This window comes from Drosophila melanogaster, chromosome 2R (genome assembly GCF_000001215.4).
Source record: "Drosophila melanogaster chromosome 2R".
NCBI lineage: Eukaryota > Metazoa > Arthropoda > Insecta > Diptera > Drosophilidae > Drosophila > Drosophila melanogaster.
In genome coordinates this window covers 8,968,341-8,991,814 of record NT_033778.4, presented here as the reverse complement: position 1 = coordinate 8,991,814, position 23,474 = coordinate 8,968,341, and the positions used below count along the sequence as shown (strand labels likewise).

Below are 23,474 nucleotides of genomic sequence, written 5' to 3'. Positions count from 1 at the left end.
GCCAAAAATAAAGCCACCTGAGATATATCTGTGTCCAGGAAAATATTTCTATCGGCTTCGGGTATCTACTACAATAAATAAAATAATAATAATGTTGGGGTAGCCCTTTTTAGATGACCAATGTTGATAATACTCGATTCTAATGTGTCTTCCATATCAAATAATTGGATCCTTATTAAGGGCGGATAATTTAATCAAAATTAGTAATAAGGAAGACAAACGTAATCGTCATAAGACTTCGTTAAGAACGCGAATCCACGAAATTCTATGAGTTGAAACCAACTATGTGGCCTCCAGGTCGATATGAACGCCCTGCAATTGCCGGCTCGTGAAACTTTCGCTCTCGGTTGATGGCTGATAATTGCTGGTCATTTGCATATGACGACCCAAGTGGCGCTCCCCCCTCCGCCCCTCTGGCCATTCCACAAGGCGTGTGGGAGCCGGAGGTGGAGCTGGAGCTGGAACCTCGAGTGCGTTGCAAGTGCATGTCGTGGGCACAACACGAGATCGCCGACGAGGGGCATATCATAATTTGTACGGATATCACGTACTCGGACGGGGGTCATGCGTACGGATTATCAACGGCTGCGATCACGAGCGGGTCGTCGTCGGTCCTGGGCTTGAACTTTCACATGCGATTCGTGATGGTAATGGGCCACAGATTATCGCATTAACCGGCAGGCGATGATCCTCCGGTGCGATTAGCAGCTAACTTGATCAAAGTAATAGGCGAAAACTGTGCCTAGCGAAAGTGAAATTCGGCTCCATTTGAATTAATTGGTCAACCAATCTGGGGATTTATGACACTCGATCGTTTTATTTATGGCATGCTTTTGGTAATGGGTAGTGAAACCTAAAGCATCTTGCATAAGAGATTGGTGCGAATTTTGATTGTTATTACTATTGTCATTGGCTTAGGTACAATCGAATAGCGGACTAAACACAACTCGAACGGAATTCAGAGCATTCATTCCCATGGAAAACGAAAGCTATGAAGTAACTAAAGAGTCTTGCATTTAATTTCTAAAGAAACGTTGCACAATTAAAACGCTTCAAGCATCATCAAAAGCCGCACACACGACCACTGCGAGTGAGGGGGCGAGTGTCAGGCAGAGATCAGGGGGCTTCTGGCCCAGAGATGACCACCAACTACTCCGTCCGAGCAGTTACCCGAACCGAATGCACAATGACGACTCTGGCACTTGGACTTTCCCAGCGCGCCGTACAATGGAAATTTCTTATTTTTCTGGGCAAAAAGATTTATAGGAACTGTGCCGGCAACTGCGCAGCCACTTGAGAAGCAAACAAAAAACGAAAGTCCAAGTGCTACAATAATATGTATAAGATCTTTCTCCAGATTTATAGGCCCATCTATGGAAACAATTGAAAAGTACTCATGGACAATATTTTCCCTTTCTTCAATCGGAGTTGGGGGCCATCGCTGGGAAATGCCACTGTTCTGGTGGTAGCCCGGATAAGGGCCATCTCTCACCTCTCCTCCAGTATCGCTTAATGAAATCGCACAAGACAAAGTCCAAGACGAAGACTCGAGATGGTCATTAATTTGACGGCACTGCCAGCCCATTTGAAACGTAACCCGTAGGAAATTACTGCTCATCCGGTAATTATTGGTCTGGGTACCACTTCGGATCTTGATAGATCGATCGGCGGACAGATATCTAGTGCTTTTCGGATGCAACCAGCGTCTTCACACCGCCACCGGCTCGTATAGATCTTCATTTGGGAGCCGCTCGTTCACAGGTGTGTCGGTGGAATGTCTAAATATGGAAGTCTCTAGCATAGCCATGAGAATTGCGATTTTGAGTCTCGTTAAGCTGCGGGGGAACTCTTGGCCAGCCTTTGGCCTTCCAGACTTCTCCATTTCACCGGCAGTCAAAGTAAATCATTTGCCCGTGGCCTCAGGCCATCGAAGCTTCCCTTCCCATTCCTTTCCCAAAATGTAAACCTTTTTCTGCCCTTTGCCCTTCGGTCATCATCAAAAAAGTGAAGGCAATTGTACAAAAAAATATATATATATTGTAGTTTTCGGGCCAACATTTATCAAGAAGAAATTATGAATTTCCCCCTGCTGCCGCCGCCACCGCCGCCGCCCCCAGCTCGCATAATCTAAATGAATTTTTTAGTTTCGCTTTCTAATTAATAGCATTATCTGCGGTGGACGCCTACACAAAACGTCTTGGACGTAAAATGTTTTCCCTTTTCAATTTTCGCCAATTAAATGGCCGCACAGTCGAACCTTTATTACCAGGCAAATAAATAACTAAATAAAAAATAAGAAAAACGAAAAGAAAATACTCACAACGAAACTGAAAAAGAAACGGTGACGGAAGTCAAATGGATGCTGTGAAAGGTGCAAAATTTTTTCGACAGCCAAAAGGCAAACAATGCGCAGAAAAACGCAGCTAATGAAGACGAAAGTCGTTGCGCAAATGGAATTAAATTAAAATGGCATCAAAGTGAAATAATGGTGCAATTAAACGAGGCGCAAGCTGGCCAATTCGACCACCGGCAAAGCCGTGCCAAAAAGAATAGGAAAAACAATAGCCACCACCCTAAATACCCTATAAAACTTGAGCAATGAGCGAAAATTAAATTTTAATAACATCAGAATTAACATGATATTGAAAGAATTTTTCTTTAGAATGTGAACCCATTCTTTAGCTTTACTGTAAAACAAACCCAAAGTATATTAATATGACCACAACTTAGGTAATATTGGTTCTACCTCTAGGAGAATCTGTTACGAAACCGCTGCCAAAGTTTATAAGCTCTTTTTCTGGCCTGAAATTCATGTCAAAAGTTTCGCCCATTTCTCTAATCGCGAGCGGTCTGACTCGTTTACGAGCTTATTGAATAACATTTGCGTAATTAAATGTATGCGAAAAGAAACCGAAATTAAATCATCGGTACACAATCCAGTGCGATTAGAGAAGACCCTTTTCGTGGGCCATTGACACGCGATAATTGAAAGCGCAAGTTGTCACCGATGGCGTATGCGTGATTTGCTGTCGCTTTAGAAAACACGACTTAATTGACTAGGGAGGGGATCTTTGTTTGCAGGGGGGGGGGGATGGGTTGTCCTGGTCACAGCGAACATGTCATACATTGGCTTAACAATCATTTGGCTGTATGTCATTTGTAGTTGCTGCTGTTTTTTGCCTGCTACTCACTTTCATTTGTTACGCCGTAGTTTCTTTTTTCGTCTGCCCTGTCTTGTTTGGCTTAGTGGGCAAACATGGCTCGCCACTTGCTAAAAGTGAAATTATTGCCTTTTCAATTAGTCACAGATCCCCACCAAATACCGAACCTGAGGGCTACTGAACTCCACAGCTCGACCCTTTGAGGCTGCAAAATGGAAAGCCACTCATTGCTGGCTATAAATCAAAATAGATGTCGACGCCCCATTTTGATTAATTGAGTCCTAATCCAGCAACGACTTCCAGACAGCCCGGAGACCACTGACCAGACCAACGACTGAATTCACAACATGCCGGCCTTATGATCTTTCGTTTTCAATCGCCGCCGTTGAAAACAAATTAATAGCAGCTAATAAACTGTAAGACAAGGGGAACTCACATCGCGAATCGGCAATTTGGTAGGCGTTGACATGGCAACATCCCAGTAATGCTGTCCAAAACCAAAACCTTCACTTTCTGCACTCGCTGAATGAGCAGCCTGGCAGTCTTGGAAACTGAAATTGAAATTGAAATTGAATTTCTCACACTTGTCGCTCATTCACCCATCATTATGTTGATGTTTTCATCGATCGCCGCGATCGCTCTGCCCCCTGTCGATATTTCTGCTTAGTCTGCAAATTACCTGACCAGCTGTGAAATAGAAATTTTGACGTCTCATCGCTGAGAGATATCTGTATGCAAATCGAAAATCAAGTGGGCATGCAATTAGCATGATAAAACCATCAAATTTCGCAAAAAAAAATATAAGAAAAAAGTTTGGAAAAAATGTGGAAAATATATAGTAATAAATATATCTCATAAGCTGTTTTGAGATATTCTGGGTGGCAGTACTTCAAATCATAATAACTGGTTTGATTTTATTGATTTCGCTTCTTTAAGAACATTTTCAGACAAAAATTCAGATTTTCTTTGTTTAACTTGAAGAGCTCCATTTATCTCCTGGATCTGGTTAGCTTAGCCACGTCTAGCGGTTATATAACCCAATATTCCCCGGTCAATGGAGTGGCGACATCTGAAACAGATGCGATCAAAGAATGGCTTCAAATATTTCATCGTTTGGTGTGCGAATCGTTGGTGTCGCCCCACTGCCATTTGTTAAAAGTTCGCTTTTGGGTTTTGTTATTGCTTATTTTGGCACCTTCTTGGGCGAGCTCCATTGTCCGAGGGGCGACTTTATGCCAATGGAGAGAAAGTCAACGCTGTGCAGGCTCTTTGTCTTAGTTACCCTACCGTTGATTATGCTAAAATCATTTAAAATCGTTCATAATTCGGCGTGTTCGTGGCCCTGGTGTCGTAATACCGCATCTAATGAATCATGGGAAGTCAACTCAATAAGAAAGCCAACAGCTTCAACCCCAACTGGTTCTGTGCCACCACCCACGTGACCGGCATGTCCGAATCAGTTGGTGTCCATGGCTCTCACTGCGTTTTCCATTTCGATGGTCTGACCACGGGAAAATAAACAAAAAAAACAAACCGAGAAATGCACAGAAAAAATATACATACAGAAAAACATTAAGTGGACAGAAAAAACGGCGAGCGGCGACAACAATAACGAAAGTGAAATTCTACAAAGATCGTGATGGCGGAGCGGCGTCCACGCTTGGGCAGCCACCAGTGCCATGCCAGCCTGGTCAGGCGTTTACCCCCGACATTGTAGTGCCGACCAGGCCACGTCAGGCCCAGCCAAGAAAGCCAAACAATAACAAACCGCTGTGGCCGCCGGATTTTCCAGCCGCTTTGTGTCTCATGTGCGCGCAGTGAAATTTGGGTCAAGGAAATGCCAATCGACAGGTTGCACCTCCTCCTGGCCGCCAGTGGATGCATGGTCACCGTGGCCACATGGCCAGTTGGACAAATAGTTAGATGACCGTTATTAGCCACTAACTTTTGCCGGTGTTTTGCAGGCCACAAATTGCCTGGCTCGCAGGGGGAATAACCTCAGTTGACCCACTGCGTGCCAATGCAATTTTCATGGATCTCATTTCGTACTTTCAATGCTCACAACTAGGAGTTCAGCATTGTCTGTTTATGGTTATGTATCAATGGCTTAACTTAAGTACTATATAATAGCGATAGAGTCCATGATAATATCTTCGATAATATGCACTTCACTAATTTATTAACGGCTTCGCAGCAACTTTATAACATTACATCAATTTTATTTATGTAACTAAAGATACAACTTCTTGAGCTTGTTAAAGGCTTACTGTTCTATTTTTTTTAAACACAGCATGTATACTTTAAAATGTCAATTTAGGAATGGCTAATCTAGAATGTATTATGTTTTAATTAATTGCAAATTTCGGACATGCCAATGTTAGATTTATTAAATAATATTATTATTATTGCATTATTATAAATAATGTCCTTTAAGAAGTAATCTTTGAAAATCATTAAAAAGCTTGAATTAACTTGAATTTACATTAAAATGCTTAATTTAGTTTAAATCAATTTATTAAAATCCATTCATTAGATAAGCAATGGCTTTGATCTTTGGTCACAAGGATCGCTGCAGACGAAAGCTGCAGCGTTTTTCTAGGGTCAACATCAGCATCAACATCAGCGCCAGCATTAGCGACAGCATCAGCGGCAGCATCAGCGGCAATCGCATCTTGCTGCGGCAACATCGAGCGACACTGTTAAGTCGGTCGGCGCAGCGCTCTTAACCGCAAGGCCGTGCTGTAAACCGATTCAGTTGGGTTTGAGGCGCGCACGCGTACGGACGCCGAGAGAAAGAGCAGCGACTGGGCGAAAGAAAGCAGGCGGAGAAAACAGGAATCGCTGATCGGTGGCAAAGGCAGCAATAGCAGCAGCAGCAGAAGCGGCTGAAGAAGAAGCCGAGCAGACGCCGAATTAGAAATGTTTACCATTTAAGCGACGCCTAATGGAAATACTCTCACGTACCGCACCGCTCTCGGCTCTCTTGAAAACGCGCTCTCCCGCGTTAAAGTGAAAGTTTTCCCCACAAAAGTGGCGAAGGTCCGTTATCTTGGCCGCTGTTCGGGCCAACTCGCAATCAGTCAGTCAGACACACGCGGAGCGTTCAGTCGACCGGACGCATGGTCGCTGATACAAGATACAAGATACACGATATAGATACCCGATACCCAGATACTATATATGTGGTGCAGTGTGTTAGTGTTTTGGTGCGAGCAACTGTAAATTCGCAGCTGACCAAAGAAAGTGCGGTCGTCGCAATAAAACCGAATTAAATTCAATCGAAATCGGAATCGGATCCACACAGTTACAACTCAATTCGCGTTCGTCGCCTAAGTCTTTCGTTCAGCGCGCTTCGCTGCCACGCTGTTTTCGCACTCACGCCCGATTTTCGGTGGCAATTTCGAAACAAGCAGGGCGCATATCACTATCACAACGAGCTGCCAGACGGTCTAGGCCAAGAACTCCCCGCAGGTGTCCGGCAGTCCAGCAGCAAACATGTTTAAGTGGGTTACGCCGGCCTCAACGGCGACGTTGTCCCGCTGCACACTGCCAGCAACAACAGCAGCCACAACAACAACAACGGCGATGGCAGCAACGAGAACAGCAACGACAACGACGAGAACAACAAGACCACAACTACTTTCCATCGCTTTAACAAGTTTAATAATAATAGTCGCATCATTTGTGCCGACAACAAGTGGATTTAGATCAATTGAAACGAATGGCGGTAAGTGACAGACCATTTAGCTCATTGACTTGCCTGCGCAATGATCCATCGATCCGATGAAAGGCCGCGTTGAGAAGAAAGTTTAGCACACAATAAAATGTAGAATTAAGGCAAAGAAAATCAATTTGCCAAATTGCAAGCTCATGTCGCTGCAAATCGAATCGTGTCAGTGGCTTTTGCTGCCTCACTTTGGTTCACTTTGGCTCACTTAGCCATCGCATCCCATCCCCACCAACGGGGGCTTTCACTCAATGCCTCGGCCTGGCCAAGTTGACAATGCTCGTGGCAAAAAAAGCACAAAACTATGCCTTTGTGTCAATAAATGAATCAGAAAAACTTTGGCACAGAAAACTGCGGCTGTAGATGGTGCTCTTCGAGTGACTTTCCACACTCCACGCACTTGGCAATTATTTGGTTCGTTTTATGCTACATTACGGCCACAAAAGACCTCGGAGATGTTAGGCACAGCCGTCGACTTTCCTTGTGACAGTTTTTACTGTCTTTCGAGTGTTTAGTGCTGCCTCTCAGCATCCCATTGCCGTTAATTGTCGAGGTCATTTGGCTGATTTAAAAAGTGAAACAAATTTCTAGAGTACCTGGTTATTAGTTCGATTCGGATTCGGATTCGACAACAGCCTGAGCCCATTCAATTCAGATTGAGCCCAAGTGCCGGCTAACAAAAGAGTCGAGGTGCAAACTCAATAAAAAGCCAAACACAATCACAATCAAAGGGGGGAAACAAACCATTCGTGATAATCGTCAGTCGGCAGTACCTCTATGTAGCACGAAAAAAAGGAACAAAACTCTTTTATATGTGAAATTTCACACACCATTTTCATTTCTTTAAGATCGTTAAAATGGTGAAAACACTCATAAGTACGTTGTTAAGATATTATGGCTGTAGGGAAAACATTATAAAGCTGAAAGCATATATACCCCTGTTTAATCAATACTTTCCTCAAGTTCAAAGCCCTTACAAAGTGAATCTTTGTTTATACAGCTTACGCTGCAAAATTTGCAGACAATCTTTACAAGTCCTTTGATACGTTGATACCCTTTTACAAACACCTCTTTAAAAAAAAAAAACTGTCTAGCCTTCGAAGTTTATTGTACCCTTCAAATTAAAAGCGAAAATGAATATTTGCATTTTGATTCAAATAGAAACCGATTACATTACAGAAATGTGTAAGACACTTTAGGCATTTAAAAATGTATACAAAGTTTGGGTACCAAGCATATTTACTTTTCTAATCGTCAGTCGACCGAAGTTAGGTCCCACAACAATAATGGCTTCTTGGGATGCAGTGTCTTTTCTTCGAGGCGTTTTCCCAACGATTCTCTTTGTTCCCCTGCCCGACTCTTCCGACTTAGCTTACCCCATCTGAAAGGTTTGGGAAAACCTAGGGAAACCCATGAGGAGAAAATCAATACTTCCGCTGGTCAGCCAGCAATCGCAGAACTGTGCTGCGTCAGCGAGGTGGAAGTCGGCAAATGCCAATCATCGGCCACATACACACCTGATCATTAGTACGAAACACGTAAAACAATTTTCAATTTCTATTCAGGCGCGTTGTTTGCATAGAAAGAAAACCAGGAAAGCAGTTCAGGAAAAACGCGTGCGAAATGAAAATGTCTTGGCCAGTGGCCGTAGTAGTTGAGTGCAGCCCAGCAACCAAACCAAACCAAACCGCAGCACACCACAGTACACCAAACCAAACCACACCGATTCTGATGGAAGCGTGTGCCAGTTTGCGGTGCGGCTTTCTTGTCGCTGTCAGCCGCTGCAGTCGTGGTTTTAGCCATGGCCAAGAGCTCCGCTGCACTTGTCGACGCTGCCTGCAGTTGACTTGCGGTAATTTGAGCCTCGGCCTGCGGGAAGGAAGCTTGGACTTGGAGCTGAAACCCCCGCTGCCGCTGACTGATGGACAGTGTTCGATGGCCGACGTTCGACAGCGATGTAATTTCAAGATCACGTTTTTACCGCTGTCCGATCATCGACTTGGTCAATTGTTGCTCCACATAGATCTCGGCAGCTCACCAGCTTGATCGCTCTCGGCAGTTGGCTACTTAAAAATCAATTCATAACTCTTTTCTTCTCGTTTGGCTAATTGTCGGCCCGTTATACGTTATACACTCGGGCCAAGATTCTCGGACTATGCAAATTTCGACTACCAATTCCACATATTTTCGACTTCTGCCCTCCGCCACATGCAATTAATGTGAAAGCGACATTTGACTTTCTTCGGGGCCGCCGAGTGGGCTGAAACCATTTTCCCACAGCCATTTTACACTTCATAAACTTAACGCAATCGCATTAAAACTGTGACAGATCATGAACATCGAGTGCCGGGGAGCATTTCACCTGGGCCGAATATGGATTGCACTTCCTAACGCCGAGCACCCGAGTGAAACTACAGTAGAACCTCTCATATGGGCTAAATGATGTGAACTGAAGAATAGTCTGAGTTGAAAGGATTATTCCTTTTCAACATACAGATACATATACATAGTTTGACAACAAATTAATGTGTTATTAATTTTTAGAGAAATGCTATAAGCACATGTATATTATGAGATTAAAATAGTACCCACGTACTACTAAAGATTAAAAAGTTATTAATAACACATAAATGGACCTTAAGAACGCTTTTTACTATAGAATAACTTCCATCAATTAAACATAAAAAATGTATCGAGCGAATATGTTGATCAGTATTTTGATTGAGCTACGAAGCCAACAACTACTACTCGGTTCGACTTACAGATGTACGACTGTAATCGGATGTGAATGGAGTTGGAAACAGTAGCTACTCAATTGTAGTGACTTCGTGGTACTCACACGCATTTGTAGTCAGATGGCTTATCTTTCAAGCTCATCGGCATTGTTTCGAGTGCTACTGGTCGGTATCGATGGCTGTGACGAGTAGTTACCAGTTATCGAGCTGTCAACACGGCTCAAACCGAAAGAGCCGAGTTATGGGATGCGCCGTCTAACAGGAAATAGACGGCGAACTTCGAATTTGTTTTGACATGTTTGGCGGTGAAAGTGAAATGCTACGCTCTGCGCTGGCTTCCGCTGCATGACAGCACAGATTCTTTGCTGGTTGGCTTTTCGCATGGAAATCGACGGCAACGCAACGCATTAAAGTTTGGCCCGATCTCTGTGCATCCATAAAAAGGCTGGAAGATTTTGCGGCTTCTCCGTTTCCGAAGACATTGTCGGCTCTCTGTGCTGTTGGGTATCGATGGGGATTCGAATGGGAATCGGGTCTTTTGCCAAAAATGATGTCATTTATTGCGGCCAAGCAACTTTCACTGCCCATTCACACTGCCTCTTTGCAGCAGCTCATCGCATTTGAAATGATTCGCCAGCAAATTGGTTGGCAAAAGGCTTCGATCGGTAGCGATTCATCCTCGCCGCAAATCTTTTGTCACTCGCAAATCGTTCAATAAATTTCCCATTGTGCACAATTTTCACCAAATTGAATCTTTTCCGGCCATCCATTGTTCGGTCCGAACAATCAGGGACCAGAGCACCATGACCTGGCAAAAGTGACCGCCAAATAAAATAATAATAGTAACAAAAACGGTAACAGTAACGAAAACAGCACAAAGTCGTGGGCACACATGTAACAGTGGCGAATGAAACCGCCTCTAAATGATTCCAGCTGGGCTGCCACCCAGAAAATAGTATCTCGTCTTGCAAAACGCTGCTGAACCCACCACTTGGAACCTGTTCCAGCTGAATCGGACTAAGCTGAGTTGGCCGCGTGGTTGACACCGTGTGATTACCGTTCTTATTACGGCCAACAGCGCTGCCCACGTGAGGAGCACCCAAGTTATGCCACCGGGAAATAGGAAGTACTACCCACAAAACCACGAACCAAGAAATAATTTTTATTTGTGGTCTTGCGGCTGCTAAACTGCCCACATTTGACCGCTTGGCTAAGCAAACAAATTTCTCAACTTGTGAAATCAAACCGCAAAGTCATTAGAACTTTATTTAAATTTTATTTAAATGTCTGCTTAGTCTTACTTTATTTATTGATTTTGATTGGTAATTTCTGATTCAAAGAGCACATTAAATAATAATAAATAAATTAATCAAATATTATAGAGCTGCAAATGTAGGACATCTTGTCTGCTTGGAAAGCAGAGTGTAGTTAGGGTGCTGCTCATCTCTGTGGAAGGTTGACTTAAATATTTCTGGTTTGGCCAGTGGAAATTACGGTTGCCATTAGAATTGCATGCGTAAAATTCGTACCTACACCTGCGGCCAGCGCACTAGTGCCAGTGGAGACAGACAGCTTGGCACTGGCACTGGCACATTCACTGTTAGCTTACCGGTCTTTTTGGTCGCCCGTCGCCGCAATTTTATTTGGGTCACTGTTACAATTTACGCCGCTGCGACGGACGAGGAACCATGGCCACGAAGTGGTCAGTGGACATTGGGAATGGCAGTCGGATTGGGAATGCGAATGAGATGCTGCGAGGCTGTGCCCGATTCGCCATGGCGACACTCGAGCAGATCGGAGCAAATCGATGGAAATTGTATACGCGCCGAGATCGCAGCGACTTTCAAATCCAATTTTATGTAATTCAAGGTGGCTCCCAAGCTCGGGAGTTCGCGTGCAAATCGGTTATAGCCGGGCCTAGTTATATAGCGCACGCCACAGTCCAATTCGCAGAGAGCGTAGTAGAGCATGCAGCGGGTTATGTTTATGCTGATCCAAGCCCATACCCCACACCCCAGCAATTCAATTACAATGCGATTAATGGGTGTGTTCGGTTGCGGATCGGCAGGCATGTGGAGTGGGATCGCATCGGTTGGCCAAATGGTTGTTTAGGCCCACAAAGACCAGAAAGGTCAAGACTGGCAAGGAAACTTTCCATTTCTCTCACGCAAGGCGGGAAACCAAAGCTTCTTGCGTGATGACATCGCGGAAAGATATCTCTACCGACGCACAGCCGCACGGAAAGCCCATTAAAATGAATAAAAAGCAAAATAACTAAAAACATAAACTCAAAGGCAAAAAGATAGCACAAACTTCTGGTAAACTGCACTCGCCACTCTCGCTTCCACCAACCAAAGTCATAATTAGTAGCCCAAATGAAGCGATTCATGGGGAGTAAACAGTTTTTCTTCGCTTTTGTCTAGGAAAAGTGAAATTAACTTGGGATGAATGAAAAGATGTTTTATGCTAATTCCATGAAAAGTGACATTGGTTATTTTTTCCTCTTCGTCGCCATCATCCGCTGGCCATCGGATGGGGCTTTTCTGCGGCCAATAAATCGCTTGGGAAGTTTTGTCTGTCGATAGTAAGAGTTTCTCTAATTAATTGTACCATGGAAATCACTCGGGAATAGGTCTTGCATTTGGAATCTTTTATGAAGTTGAAACACATACATACGTCGTTGACTTATTTATTGATTCAGTATCCCAAACTCTATACATCCACAAGAAGAGAAGCTTCTTAACAATCATGATTTCAGAATTCTGATCTCAAAATCTAGCCAAGATGGAATCAAGCTCAGCGTACTCAGATCGAGAACGAATCATTCTCAAATTGCAGATGACTTTGCTCTCAATTTTCTCTCTCTTTCTCTCTTATTTTGTCAGCCTTCTATACGTCCCTCTTCCACAATCTTAAACCCGATACAGCTTCCGTCTGAAAATATAAACATTAAGATCGTTTTCGTCTCGAAATCAAGAAGGTTTCTTCTTATGAGAATGATTGATGCCACTGATATCGGTTTTTTTTTCGTTTTCAATTTTTCTGAGTGCGTATGCTTATTTACGATCACGCTATTTTAAGGAACTCTAATTTTGAAATTGCTAACCACATTCTTTTTGTTCGATTCCGCGATTTCACTTGACTGGCATTGCCTGCGATCGGTTAGTAACTTGTGCCAATTCGGATCAGGAATACTTAACACTTTCACATCGCAATTAGAGCAAGATTCGTTGAATGCAAAACTGGCCAAGATGCGAGATGCCCCAATCCCAGAGTGATCTGTGTGCACGATACACGTGGGGATGCATGTTGGGGCAAGAAAGTTGTTATATTATTTTTTAACTTTTTGCAGTCTTGGGCTAATTGATCGATAATAATTTTCCATTTACCGTTAAAGCGCCCCGTTTGTTTACATTCTTCGGACTCCGGCACGTCGAACGGTCGGTGGTCAGTCGGAGATCGGGCATAAAAACAAGTTCTACGAAATCTCGGAGCAGCGCGATGCCAAGCAGAGCAGCTCTCTTCTGCCGATCTTGGCCAGCATCAGCATCGCATTGGCATCGGCATCGGCATCGGCATCATACTCATGATTTAATTAATTTCCATTCCGCGGCTTGCGCATAAATTTCACTGCACGGAACGATAACTGTTTCGTTGGCCAAAAGCAAGAACATATATAGTAAGTCCATATGTATGTGGATGGATACCTTCTGTATATATATACATATATAAATATATATATATATAGATATAGCGCCCCAAGGGCCAAGTGACACAGTGCCGTGCATGGGGCATGCCTCAGAATTCGGCTATGGGACCAATTTTCTCGGATGATTAATGGCATTGCCAGTGACTTTTTCGACTCTTTTGTCGGCGGAGAGGCAAACTTGTTATCTCATTTTGCAGCTGCTTCCCCGTTCGTATTTTCCGATCTTGGTCCCCCCTTCTGATAAGCACCGAAAAATTTTTTAAAGCGGCGCGAATTTATTCAGGCGTTTGACACACTTTCGTTCGCCTTCGTGTCTGTGTGTGTGAGTGTGTATGGATTCGGTGATGTAGCTCAGGTGTTTCTCAGCTGCGATGCTGTAACCTATTTTGCATGCGCCACACGAAACGCCTGCGATTATGGTGCATCGACTCGAATTTCTCGATCCGCCAATTAGGGTCAGAGAATTGGCAGAACACAATCCGGCATCTCAATGTGGCATGCGGCAGGTGCGGGGGATTTGTTTATTGATTTACATACTTACTGAATCGACGCCTCCAAGGTGTTGGCTGAACAAGGGTCTATGTAATCTTAAAGTGAAACGATTAACACGCTTCCATGTACAGTGGAACCTACCTACCAAAACGTGTCCTTGAAAAATATGGGATACAAAAAATAATTTGGCGTATGTTGCTTTCCGGGTTTAGGTTTTATAATTAAACAGATTTGCTAATAATCTTAATATCATTATTTGCTTTAACGCGTTCAAAATAAATTCAGCTAGTCACTGAAAAAGAAAAACTTTTTAATTAAATTCTCAGATTTCTACCAACTAAAAAAAGAGGTTTACCACTGTAAAAGCGTGATTTTACAGCATATAGTTAGAGGGTAACTTTCAAACTGCATAATCATGTAGTACAGCAGTCAATTTGCTCGGCCCAGATCAAATAAACTATGTTAAACTGCATAATTATCCCTGGTTGGTCGTGCTGCCTGCCAAACTTCATTAAGTCAGCCCCGGGTCGGTAATTAATTCATTGACTCCGCAACTCGAGATTGAAGTCTCGTGGCTCTGTTAGCTCTGTTAACTGGATGTGGTTGTGAGCATAGGGCCTCTGTAAGAGCCGTTCTTCTGTTAATCGGCTCTTTCTTCAGCCGCCCGAGGCTTTTCTCACGTCTCTTCGGAGACTCTCTTTCGCTCTGTGTTTGCGTTCGTCTTTAACAATTTGCGGAAGAATACTTAAGAGCTCTTGAGTGTCTAATCGTAAAAAGGCGAAATGTCTGCAAATATAAAGCCACAAACGAATTATTATTATTTTATTAGAAGTAGTAGACGCGAAGAAGAGACGAAATCGCTTTGTAGAGATGAACGGCCAGCCAGAGCGAAAATAGAGAAATGAAAAAGAAAAGCTGCAGAAACACTATCACTTTTACCCAATTATGTAGTATGTACGAAGATATTTTGACTGCTATTCTAATGGCGTCTTTTGCACTACATCTTTCACTACTTTTTCTCTTCATTTTGAGCAATACACTTGACTTTGCTTTACTTTCACTGGCACTACGTGTCCGGCATAATTTCGATCGGCTTGAGTCATGATTGCCTCCATTTCAGGCCATTCCCTGCAATTTCGGTTTCGTTACCTTCTGATTTTCATTTAATTAGCGACGAACTAATTGCCACTAAGCCTCCGAATCTAGTTCGCCGGCCGTGTTTGCACTGGGCCCATGTTCCTATGCTCCAATTTCACGACCAAACATTGACACAGTCCGCAATGTGGATTGGGGCCACCAGTGGAACGCCAGTGGAGCAAGTGGAGTGTCTGCAAGGTGTTAATTTGTCAGCGTAAACCCGTCAGCAGTCGGCGGGCACTGCTTTCCCACTTCTGTTTTAATTGCTGCCAAAATCAATTTGATTGCATACATCAAGAGCTATGTACATTTCATGCTCGGTTTTTAGCGTTGTTTGGATACTTTACACACTCAAAATCAAATTCATTATCTCATACTTTCCAAATAGCACTACTATATTAAAAATTAGTAAAGTTATCTTCAGTTTCAAAATATTCTTTATTAAAAATATTCCTTAAATAGTGTTAATATGTGGTCATTGTTATGTTTTAACGATTATTGCATTTGCCAATAAAACCTAATAACTAATAAATTCTAAACGGCAGTTGTAAAACTTGAGCCAAACCGTAAGGATCCGTCGGAGATATGATGAGGAGTCATTAATCTTTCGTAATATTCGATATGTGCATTTATAAGATAGTTTTCCCAAGGCTCCCGAAAGTGTCTGAAGACCGCAAGTTAGCCCAAGTTAACCTTTCTCCATTTTCCTCAACTGAAAAGGCATTTGGCAAATGAGGTGGAAATGCTCTCAAGAGCATTGCCCACACCTGGGCCGCAGATGAACCTTGACATCCGAGTGGCTGCTATGAGCCTGAGCACTTGGGCTTGCCAGCCAGGGCCACTTTCACTTGGTGGTCTCGGAGTGGTTTTCGGCGGGTTCAGTGCCCAGAGAACAGGGAAAATATGGCGACTGTTAATTGAGTTTATATACTTTATAGTCTAGGTTTGTGTGGCGGCTGCTGTTGATGTTTGCCCAAGGCTGTTTGTCACAATTAGCACTGAAAAGAGCCATTATTATAGATGTGCCTGCACGGCGTTGTCACTTTCATTTAAGGAATTTCCCACATTTTCACTACCCCCTCCACTTATAATCCAATCAACTACAGTTGAGCCAAGAAGAGATGCCCGAATGAAATGTTAATTAAGCTTTGGCCGAGGGGAATTTGACAGTTGGCTTTGTGGTTATTGGCAAGCGAAATCTGTTTGAAAATCTGGGTAATTTGAAATCGAATCTCTAATTGGGGAAATTCATTGCGCCCGCTTCAAGGAATATTCGAGCATGCAAAGAAGGTTTATCACGAACAAGTGAGCCGTTGAATTCATCTACTAATTTCAATGAATTGTAATTATAATTTTCTCATTTATGAATAATTTCCTAATGACTATCTCTTTTTCTGCTACTTGAACAGGTGGTCGCAAGCTCTTTGGGGGCTATCGCATCACACCGAAGCACTGCCGTGCCACCAAGACGCTGCCCAGCTCGGATCCACGGGCCAATGGACCCACCATCTGCATGTTTAACCACGAGTGCGCACAGCGGGGTGGCGAGGTGGTGGGCGCCTGCATGGACGGCTTCCTCTTCGGCGCCTGCTGCCAGATCCCGCCCACCCACGAGTTGGCCAGCACGCTGATTAACGAGGCGCAGAACGCCTACTTCCAGCAGCACCAGCAGCAGACGAAGCTCCAGCAGTCAGCAGCCCAATCCTCGTTCGAAAGCTACGGCGAACAGCAACAGTCATTGAGCGAGGAGCAGGTGGCACAGCAGCCGTCGCAGAACATCTACGATCAGCAGAACCTGGACAAGGTGTACCAGCAACTGGACAGCAGCAGTAGCATCAGTCCACCCAACGGAGCCTACGGCGATGAGCCGCAGCAGCAGGAGTATCAGTCGGAGTCGGAGCAGCCCGTAAGGGATGAGAATGCGTATCCTACCAGCAGTTCATCCACCGAGGCCACTCAGTCGCAGTCCTCCTCCGCCAGTGTGGAATTTGAGCAGGAGCCCTCCCAACCAGCAGATGCCTCCAACGATCAGACCACTCAGAAGATCAACAAACAGCCCGTCCAGCCACCCAACTTCCACGTCCACAAGCACTCCGTAACCATCAACTCACCCTCTTCGCCGCCTCAAAACGATGACTTCGTAATGCAGGTGCTAAGCACCTTGCCACCTGAGCATGCGGATGACCATCATATTGTCTTTACCACCGAGGTGCCCACCAAGATCACCAGTGGATTGCAGGATCAAACGAGCTCTGAGTCCAACTCCTTCGAAGAGGTGTCTTCGACGCCAGCAGCCACCCAAAAACCGAAACCCAAGCCAACTCAAATGCCCACTCAGAAGACCACTCAGAAGGCCACGCAGAAGCCCACTCCAAAGCCCACACAGAAAGCCAAGCCGAAACCAGTTCCCCAACTGGCGGAGAGCATGAAGCGACCCATCCAACAGAAGCCACAGCAGGTGGCGAAACCTAAGCCAAGCCCTAAGCCTGCCCAGTCCACAAACAACCACCACCACAACCACTTGATCCTGGACGGTGGCGAGTTCACGCACAGTGACATCACCCACCCCGGAGCAGATGCCGATCTCGTGGAGGATCTGCAATTCTCCACTGGCTATGGCCCCCAACCTGTGTACGCAGAACCACCGAAGCAGCAACAGCAACAGCAACCTGCTGAGCAGAGCTACATTTCCTCCAGCACTAGTGCGAAACGTCCAACGACAGGTCATAATAGTCCCACCACTGTTTCGTCAATTACCACCCACGTAGACTCTATCGAGTCCATCATCCTGCAGCTAAACAATACCAGTCATGGTCCCAGCTATAATGTTGTGAGCCAGCAGACCCCATCATATGGATATCCTGGAGCAGCAGTGGTTCAGACTGAGCCAGCAGCCCAAAATCCGACCTTCTACCAGGAGAACGAGTCGGAGAAGGTCCAGGAGTCGGACTCGCAGTCTGATTACGGTTACACCACCACAGTTAACTACGAGTCTTTCTACGACAAGGTTTCAGATGAGCAGGATGCCTCCGCTGCTGTCAGTCAGTCTGCTGAGATGCCCACCGCACGTCCTGGATACGGAGAAGATGTTTCCGCTGTGCTGGAGGACCATACGATGCCGGCCAATGGTTACCACGATGCCGAGGCTCCAGTTGCTCCACAGACTTCGGAGTTTAACAAGATGCCAGTGATGGGCATTGCCTATCCAGTGGATATGTCTTATATGGAGGAGGAGGGAAATCTTCCGGCCACTGCAGCTGGTTATGGCCAGATGAGCAGTGACTCCTACGAGGCGAGCACTGAATCCACCTACCAGAAGTTGTCAACGGTCCAAACGGAGGAGCCGCAGCCAACTTACGTGCGCCCCACAACCAATGCCAATAAGCAGAATCGCCCAGTGGCCTCCTACATTGGAATGGTGACAATGCAGCACTATAACCCGCAGCCCGGAAATGGTGACTACCAGGCTCAAGTGCCCCCCGAAGTATCCGTGTCCTCGCACACCACCAAAGTCCAGGAGCAGATGGATGAGACCTCGAATGGCTATCAGCAATCGGAGACCACTTCTGGCTATGTTTCGCCACCAACTGCTGTTCCTGCGCCAGCACAGCGGCCTCAGTATGACGCTGTCCAGGGTGATGCTTCCTCGGAGCGACCTGTCCTGGTGACGGCCAGTCCCAGGCCCCGACCCAAGCCCAGTACCAAGCGACCTGCCGTGAAGAGACCCATCAGCGGCGAGAGCACCAAGAAGAAACCTCAGCCACAGCCAAGTGCCGGTGCCTACAACCAAGAGAAGATCAGCGAACATAGCACAAGAAAGCCAGTGTCCAATGGATACGATAAGGTACCCGAGTCGCCCATCACACACATTCAGATTAAGAAGCCATCGGCAACTCAACACAAGGAACAAGAGCAGACGGGATACCCCAGACCTGCCAGCCCTGCGGGATACGAACAGACAACTGCCGCAGCTCCTGCGCCAGCTGCTCCTTCTCTCAACTACGACAAGCCGGATGCTCCTCCCAGCCAGTACGACCAGCCCTCGGCTCCATCCGCAAGTTACGATCAGTTGGCGCCGATGCCGTCTCTCAACTACAACGAGCAGCACGCTAGTTCACCAGGAAGGAAGCCGTCAACGGCCAAGCCCATTTCCACCAGCTATGTGACCGGACCCAGTACCCCACGACCCCCAGCCACCGTTGATTACCACTATGACAATGTGCCACCACTGTTCATGGCGGACGACAAGCTGGATGCCTTCATCCAGAGCACTGCGGAGAACATTGTCGGATCAACCCCGGGCAACTATCAGCCTCCGCTGGTGGCTACCGCATCGACGCCCGCTTACGCCCATAGACCAACCAGCAGTGGTAGCTATGGCCATAAGAAGCCTGGCTTCGTCCAGATCAATGGAACACCCAAACCTCCCAGACCGACGGTGCTCATTACGCCCAAGCCCACTGCCATAAATCTTGTGACCTACAGCTCTTTGAGCGACGATAGCAACAAGCTGGCCTCCAGCACAAGTTCTTATGTGACCGGAAGACCGGGAGTACAGGGAGTAAGTTCCAACGACTTCAAGGATCCCGGATACTTTGGCAGTAGCCCCGTCCATGTGGCATTCACGCAATCCACCACAGAGGCCGTCTACGCAGTGCCCTCCGATGACAAGCCAGCATTCCCAGGATACTTCGGGCCAACGCCCTCGTATCCCGCCTTCTCAGTTCCCGGCGAGAAAGTGGGCCAGAATGTTATGGAGGAAACCTACACGTCGCCCAATGATTTCGTCAACTTCCCGCCGGTAAGGAACCCCAATCTGAACATGTCGGCTGCCTCCAGCGCAGTGACCAGCGATCTCGACCTCTCCACACCCGCCTTTGTGGAGGATGTGGTGCTCAAGGACAAGATGCACACCCTGGTTCACAAATTGGTAGCCTCGCTGCAGGGTAACTTTGAGGCCCTGGCCGATATGATCGAAGAGCCGGGAAGCAACAAGACCGTGGCCACCTACCAAGCCGGAGCAGGAGGAACTGCCAAGCCTGTGAGAGTAGTAACCACACGGAAGCCTGTGAGGACAGCCACCACAACCAGGCCCAAGGTAACCACAAAGAAACCAGTCACCCGGGTCACGACAAAGGCTCCCAACAAGAAGACCTCCGCTGTCAGCACCACCACTCGCAAGCCCGCTACGCGTCGCACCACCGTTGCCGCAAAGGTAACCACCACCACTCGGAGACCGGCGACCAAGAAGCCAACTCGCAGGGTAAGCAGTACCGTGAAGACCACGACCGTTAGTTCGGCTAGACCGGCGGACGACGAGATCGTGGACGAGGAGGACGAAGAGGACGTTAACCCGAATCCCAGCGACAACGAGATTGACCAAGGAGCTACTTTGAGCTCGTACGGCGGAGCCAACGGTCGGAAGATTCGTAAGTGTGGACTGAATGTAGCATGGACTAGCATGGACCCGAAACAACTGTCTTTCTCTCTCTATTTCTTGTTCTCTCACCTGCCCTTCACCTGTTCCTAATCGCTCGCGCATCTAACTCACCGCACCCTCAATCCTAATCCTCCATTGTATTTCCGACTCATCCAAAAATATAGCACGCCGCAAGCACAAGCGGCGTAATCAGAAGACCACCTAGACCAATTCCCATAAAGAAACCCCCTCCTAGTTCTAGTGCCCCTTTTCCACTCCCCCTCCACTCAATTGTCCCACCAGTTCTATGCTTCCCCAACTCTCAGACTCGACTTCTCGAACACTCCCCACTCCTAACCTCGCATTTCACTCCCCATCAACAGAGTGCGGTGTACGGCCCCATGTCAAGTCCGGCCGCATTGTCGGAGGCAAGGGCTCCACCTTCGGCGCCTACCCCTGGCAGGTCCTCGTCCGGGAGTCCACCTGGCTGGGCCTATTCACCAAGAACAAGTGCGGCGGCGTCCTAATCACCAGCCGCTACGTCATCACCGCCGCCCATTGTCAGCCTGGGTAAGCTATTACTCAAACTTATGGTTTTGGTGGGCTTAATTCAGGGATTTCATTTGAATCCTCCGCAGATTCCTGGCCTCTCTGGTGGCTGTTATGGGCGAGTTTGACATTTCCGGCGACCTGGAGAGCAAGCGTTCAGTGACCAAGAATGTCAAGCGCGTCATTGTCCACCGGCAGTACGATCCAGCCACGTTTGAAAACGATCTGGCCCTGCTGGAACTGGACAGTCCAGTGCAATTCGATACCCATATAGGTGAGTTTCATATCATATACATATGTATACTTTAGTAAGGGCTAATCTATTCCTCTTTTCGCCAACAGTGCCCATTTGCATGCCCAATGATGTGGCGGACTTCACTGGACGCATGGCGACAGTGACGGGATGGGGACGCCTTAAGTACGGAGGTGGAGTTCCCTCCGTTCTCCAGGAGGTGCAGGTAAGCACGCAGTGAACAGAGTGTCCTTTAAATTGCGAACTGACCCGGGGCTAATTTAAATTAGGTGCCGATTATCGAGAACAGCGTTTGCCAGGAGATGTTCCACACCGCTGGACACAACAAGAAGATTCTCACCTCCTTCCTGTGCGCCGGCTATGCCAACGGACAAAAGGACTCGTGCGAGGTAAGCTCGGTGAACTCTTTTCTTTTGAAAATGTACCCTAATCCGTCTCACTATCCGACAGGGCGACAGTGGCGGTCCGCTGGTGCTGCAACGACCGGATGGACGCTACGAGTTGGCCGGAACCGTTTCCCACGGCATCAAGTGTGCGGCGCCGTATCTGCCAGGTGTCTATATGCGCACCACCTTCTACAAGCCGTGGCTGCGCAGCATAACGGGCGTGAAATAGGTAGTCGCCTCCACAGTTTTCAAGTTTCTCCCCATCCCAGAGATGGCCAGCGCCAACTAACTGCTGAGGCAGGAGCACCAAGTGTAAATAGAACGTAGAGTTTTAAGAGTCGCGGCTAGAAGCGTGGGAAAGTTGGCTCATCCTTTGCGACGTCGCATCTTCGGACCCCTTCCTCGAACCCCCTCCATGCTACCATCATTTCATTAGCTTAATAGAAAATCAACTGCAGCATTTCAAACGACATTCGCCGGGTATTTCCACATTCCGAGTTAGCGACATTTCGCTTGAGGATGACTGCAGATTTCGTTTTTTTGAGTACGCGTGCCTAACACTTGTAGAGTCTGAATGAGAATTACGCTGATTGCAAAACGTAGGGATAAGACATATTTATTCTAGTTCTAAGCCTATTTATTTGACTATTTATTTATTTATGTGACGTGACGTGAGGAAGCGCGACGATTTGTGCGTTTGATTCAACTAAAAAAATTGTTATCTTCATAGGCAAATTGTTGTTATGTTCAAATGAGAGCGAGAGCAAATGTTTTTAGTTCAATTGAATTTACTAATTTATCGATTTATATTATTAATTCTTTTATCTAAATATGTTAATTGTTAAGTGAACGAACCAATCGAAAAAAAATCGAAATAAACGACATACATTTTAGTAAAAACAAACAAAGGGGTTGCATTTGTAAACTATGATTTCAGAATTTTCTCCAGTAGCTAGCCTTAAAAGTAACTAAAGGTTAAACTTTTATGTATGTATTTTAGCATTGAATGTCAGCTTTACAAAACTCAAAGAGCGGTGGAATTCTTGACATAAACTGAGCTGTAGCCTTGATGCAATTTCCGCCACGCGAGCTTGCTCTCCTTTTTTTGAAAGTTGCCACTTCAGTCAGCCCTAGCTTTTCCCCATTGGGAATATTGTATGTGGTTGCGCCTGGGAGCTTCTGTTTCAGCTTCTCCAGATGTCAATGCTGCTGCTAAATCGACACTAAAGCCACAATCCTTTGGCACCATCTTCATTATTCTATTTAATCACACAGAATTGTTAGCATTTTACCAGCTATTTATTCCATAATTTGTGTCCCTAAATATTATATCATGTGTGAGTAATTCACTGTTAAGAGATAAATCTTTATATTATATGTAGTCCCTGACCAATAACGTATATTTTAAAAACTAAACTGAAAACCAGTCTTTGAGCAATAACTTTTATTCTATTTGAAATAAAATCTAAGTTAACTAAAGATGTTGTTAACATTCAATACAGATCATTCTCATCTCGTGCAGCACTAAACATAATTTACTGGCAAATAAACGTAAATTAATTATACAAAGTACACACAAGTGCAACGCTATTTCCACTCCACGTGGCCAAAATCATTTCCTCATCGAACATTCAGAGCGAAGAGTGAGTGGCATGAGCATACAGCTCTCATTATCCTGATGCACGGAATGTCCTGGAGGGCAGACTCTTTTTATCTCGTTGGGGCAAGCAAATTGCGTGTTTTCCATTTAACAGATTTGCCTGCAGGACAGCCACTCCGAATCAAGGATCCCATTTTGGTAACAAGAGGAGGCTCATTAATTTTGCACCGCTGCCACAAATCACAGTGACGTCATGGCCGAAACTCCCGCAGCCAAAACTCAAAACACACATACACGGGGTATGGT

The 23,474-nt window shown here is 45.8% G+C and overlaps 1 protein-coding gene across 3 annotated transcripts; it reads left to right on the top strand.

Moving 5' to 3' along the window:
- Positions 1 to 5,914: 5,914 nt before the first annotated feature.
- flz (filzig) lies at positions 5,915 to 22,469 on the top strand. Of its 3 annotated transcripts, none has more exons than NM_136591.5 (7): positions 5,915 to 6,888; positions 16,371 to 20,390; positions 20,764 to 20,950; positions 21,019 to 21,203; positions 21,272 to 21,387; positions 21,452 to 21,571; positions 21,633 to 22,469. In NM_136591.5, the coding sequence occupies exons 1-7, from the start codon at positions 6,657 to 6,659 to the stop codon at positions 21,795 to 21,797; spliced, it is 5,025 nt and encodes a 1,674-aa protein (NP_610435.4). In that variant the 5' UTR covers positions 5,915 to 6,656; the 3' UTR covers positions 21,798 to 22,469. The 3 variants fall into 3 exon arrangements, with proteins under 3 accessions (NP_610435.4, NP_001286221.1, NP_001137622.1); NM_001299292.1 differs by having other exon boundaries at positions 20,566 to 20,950; NM_001144150.2 differs by having other exon boundaries at positions 6,240 to 6,888; positions 20,707 to 20,950.
- Positions 22,470 to 23,474: the final 1,005 nt, after the last annotated feature.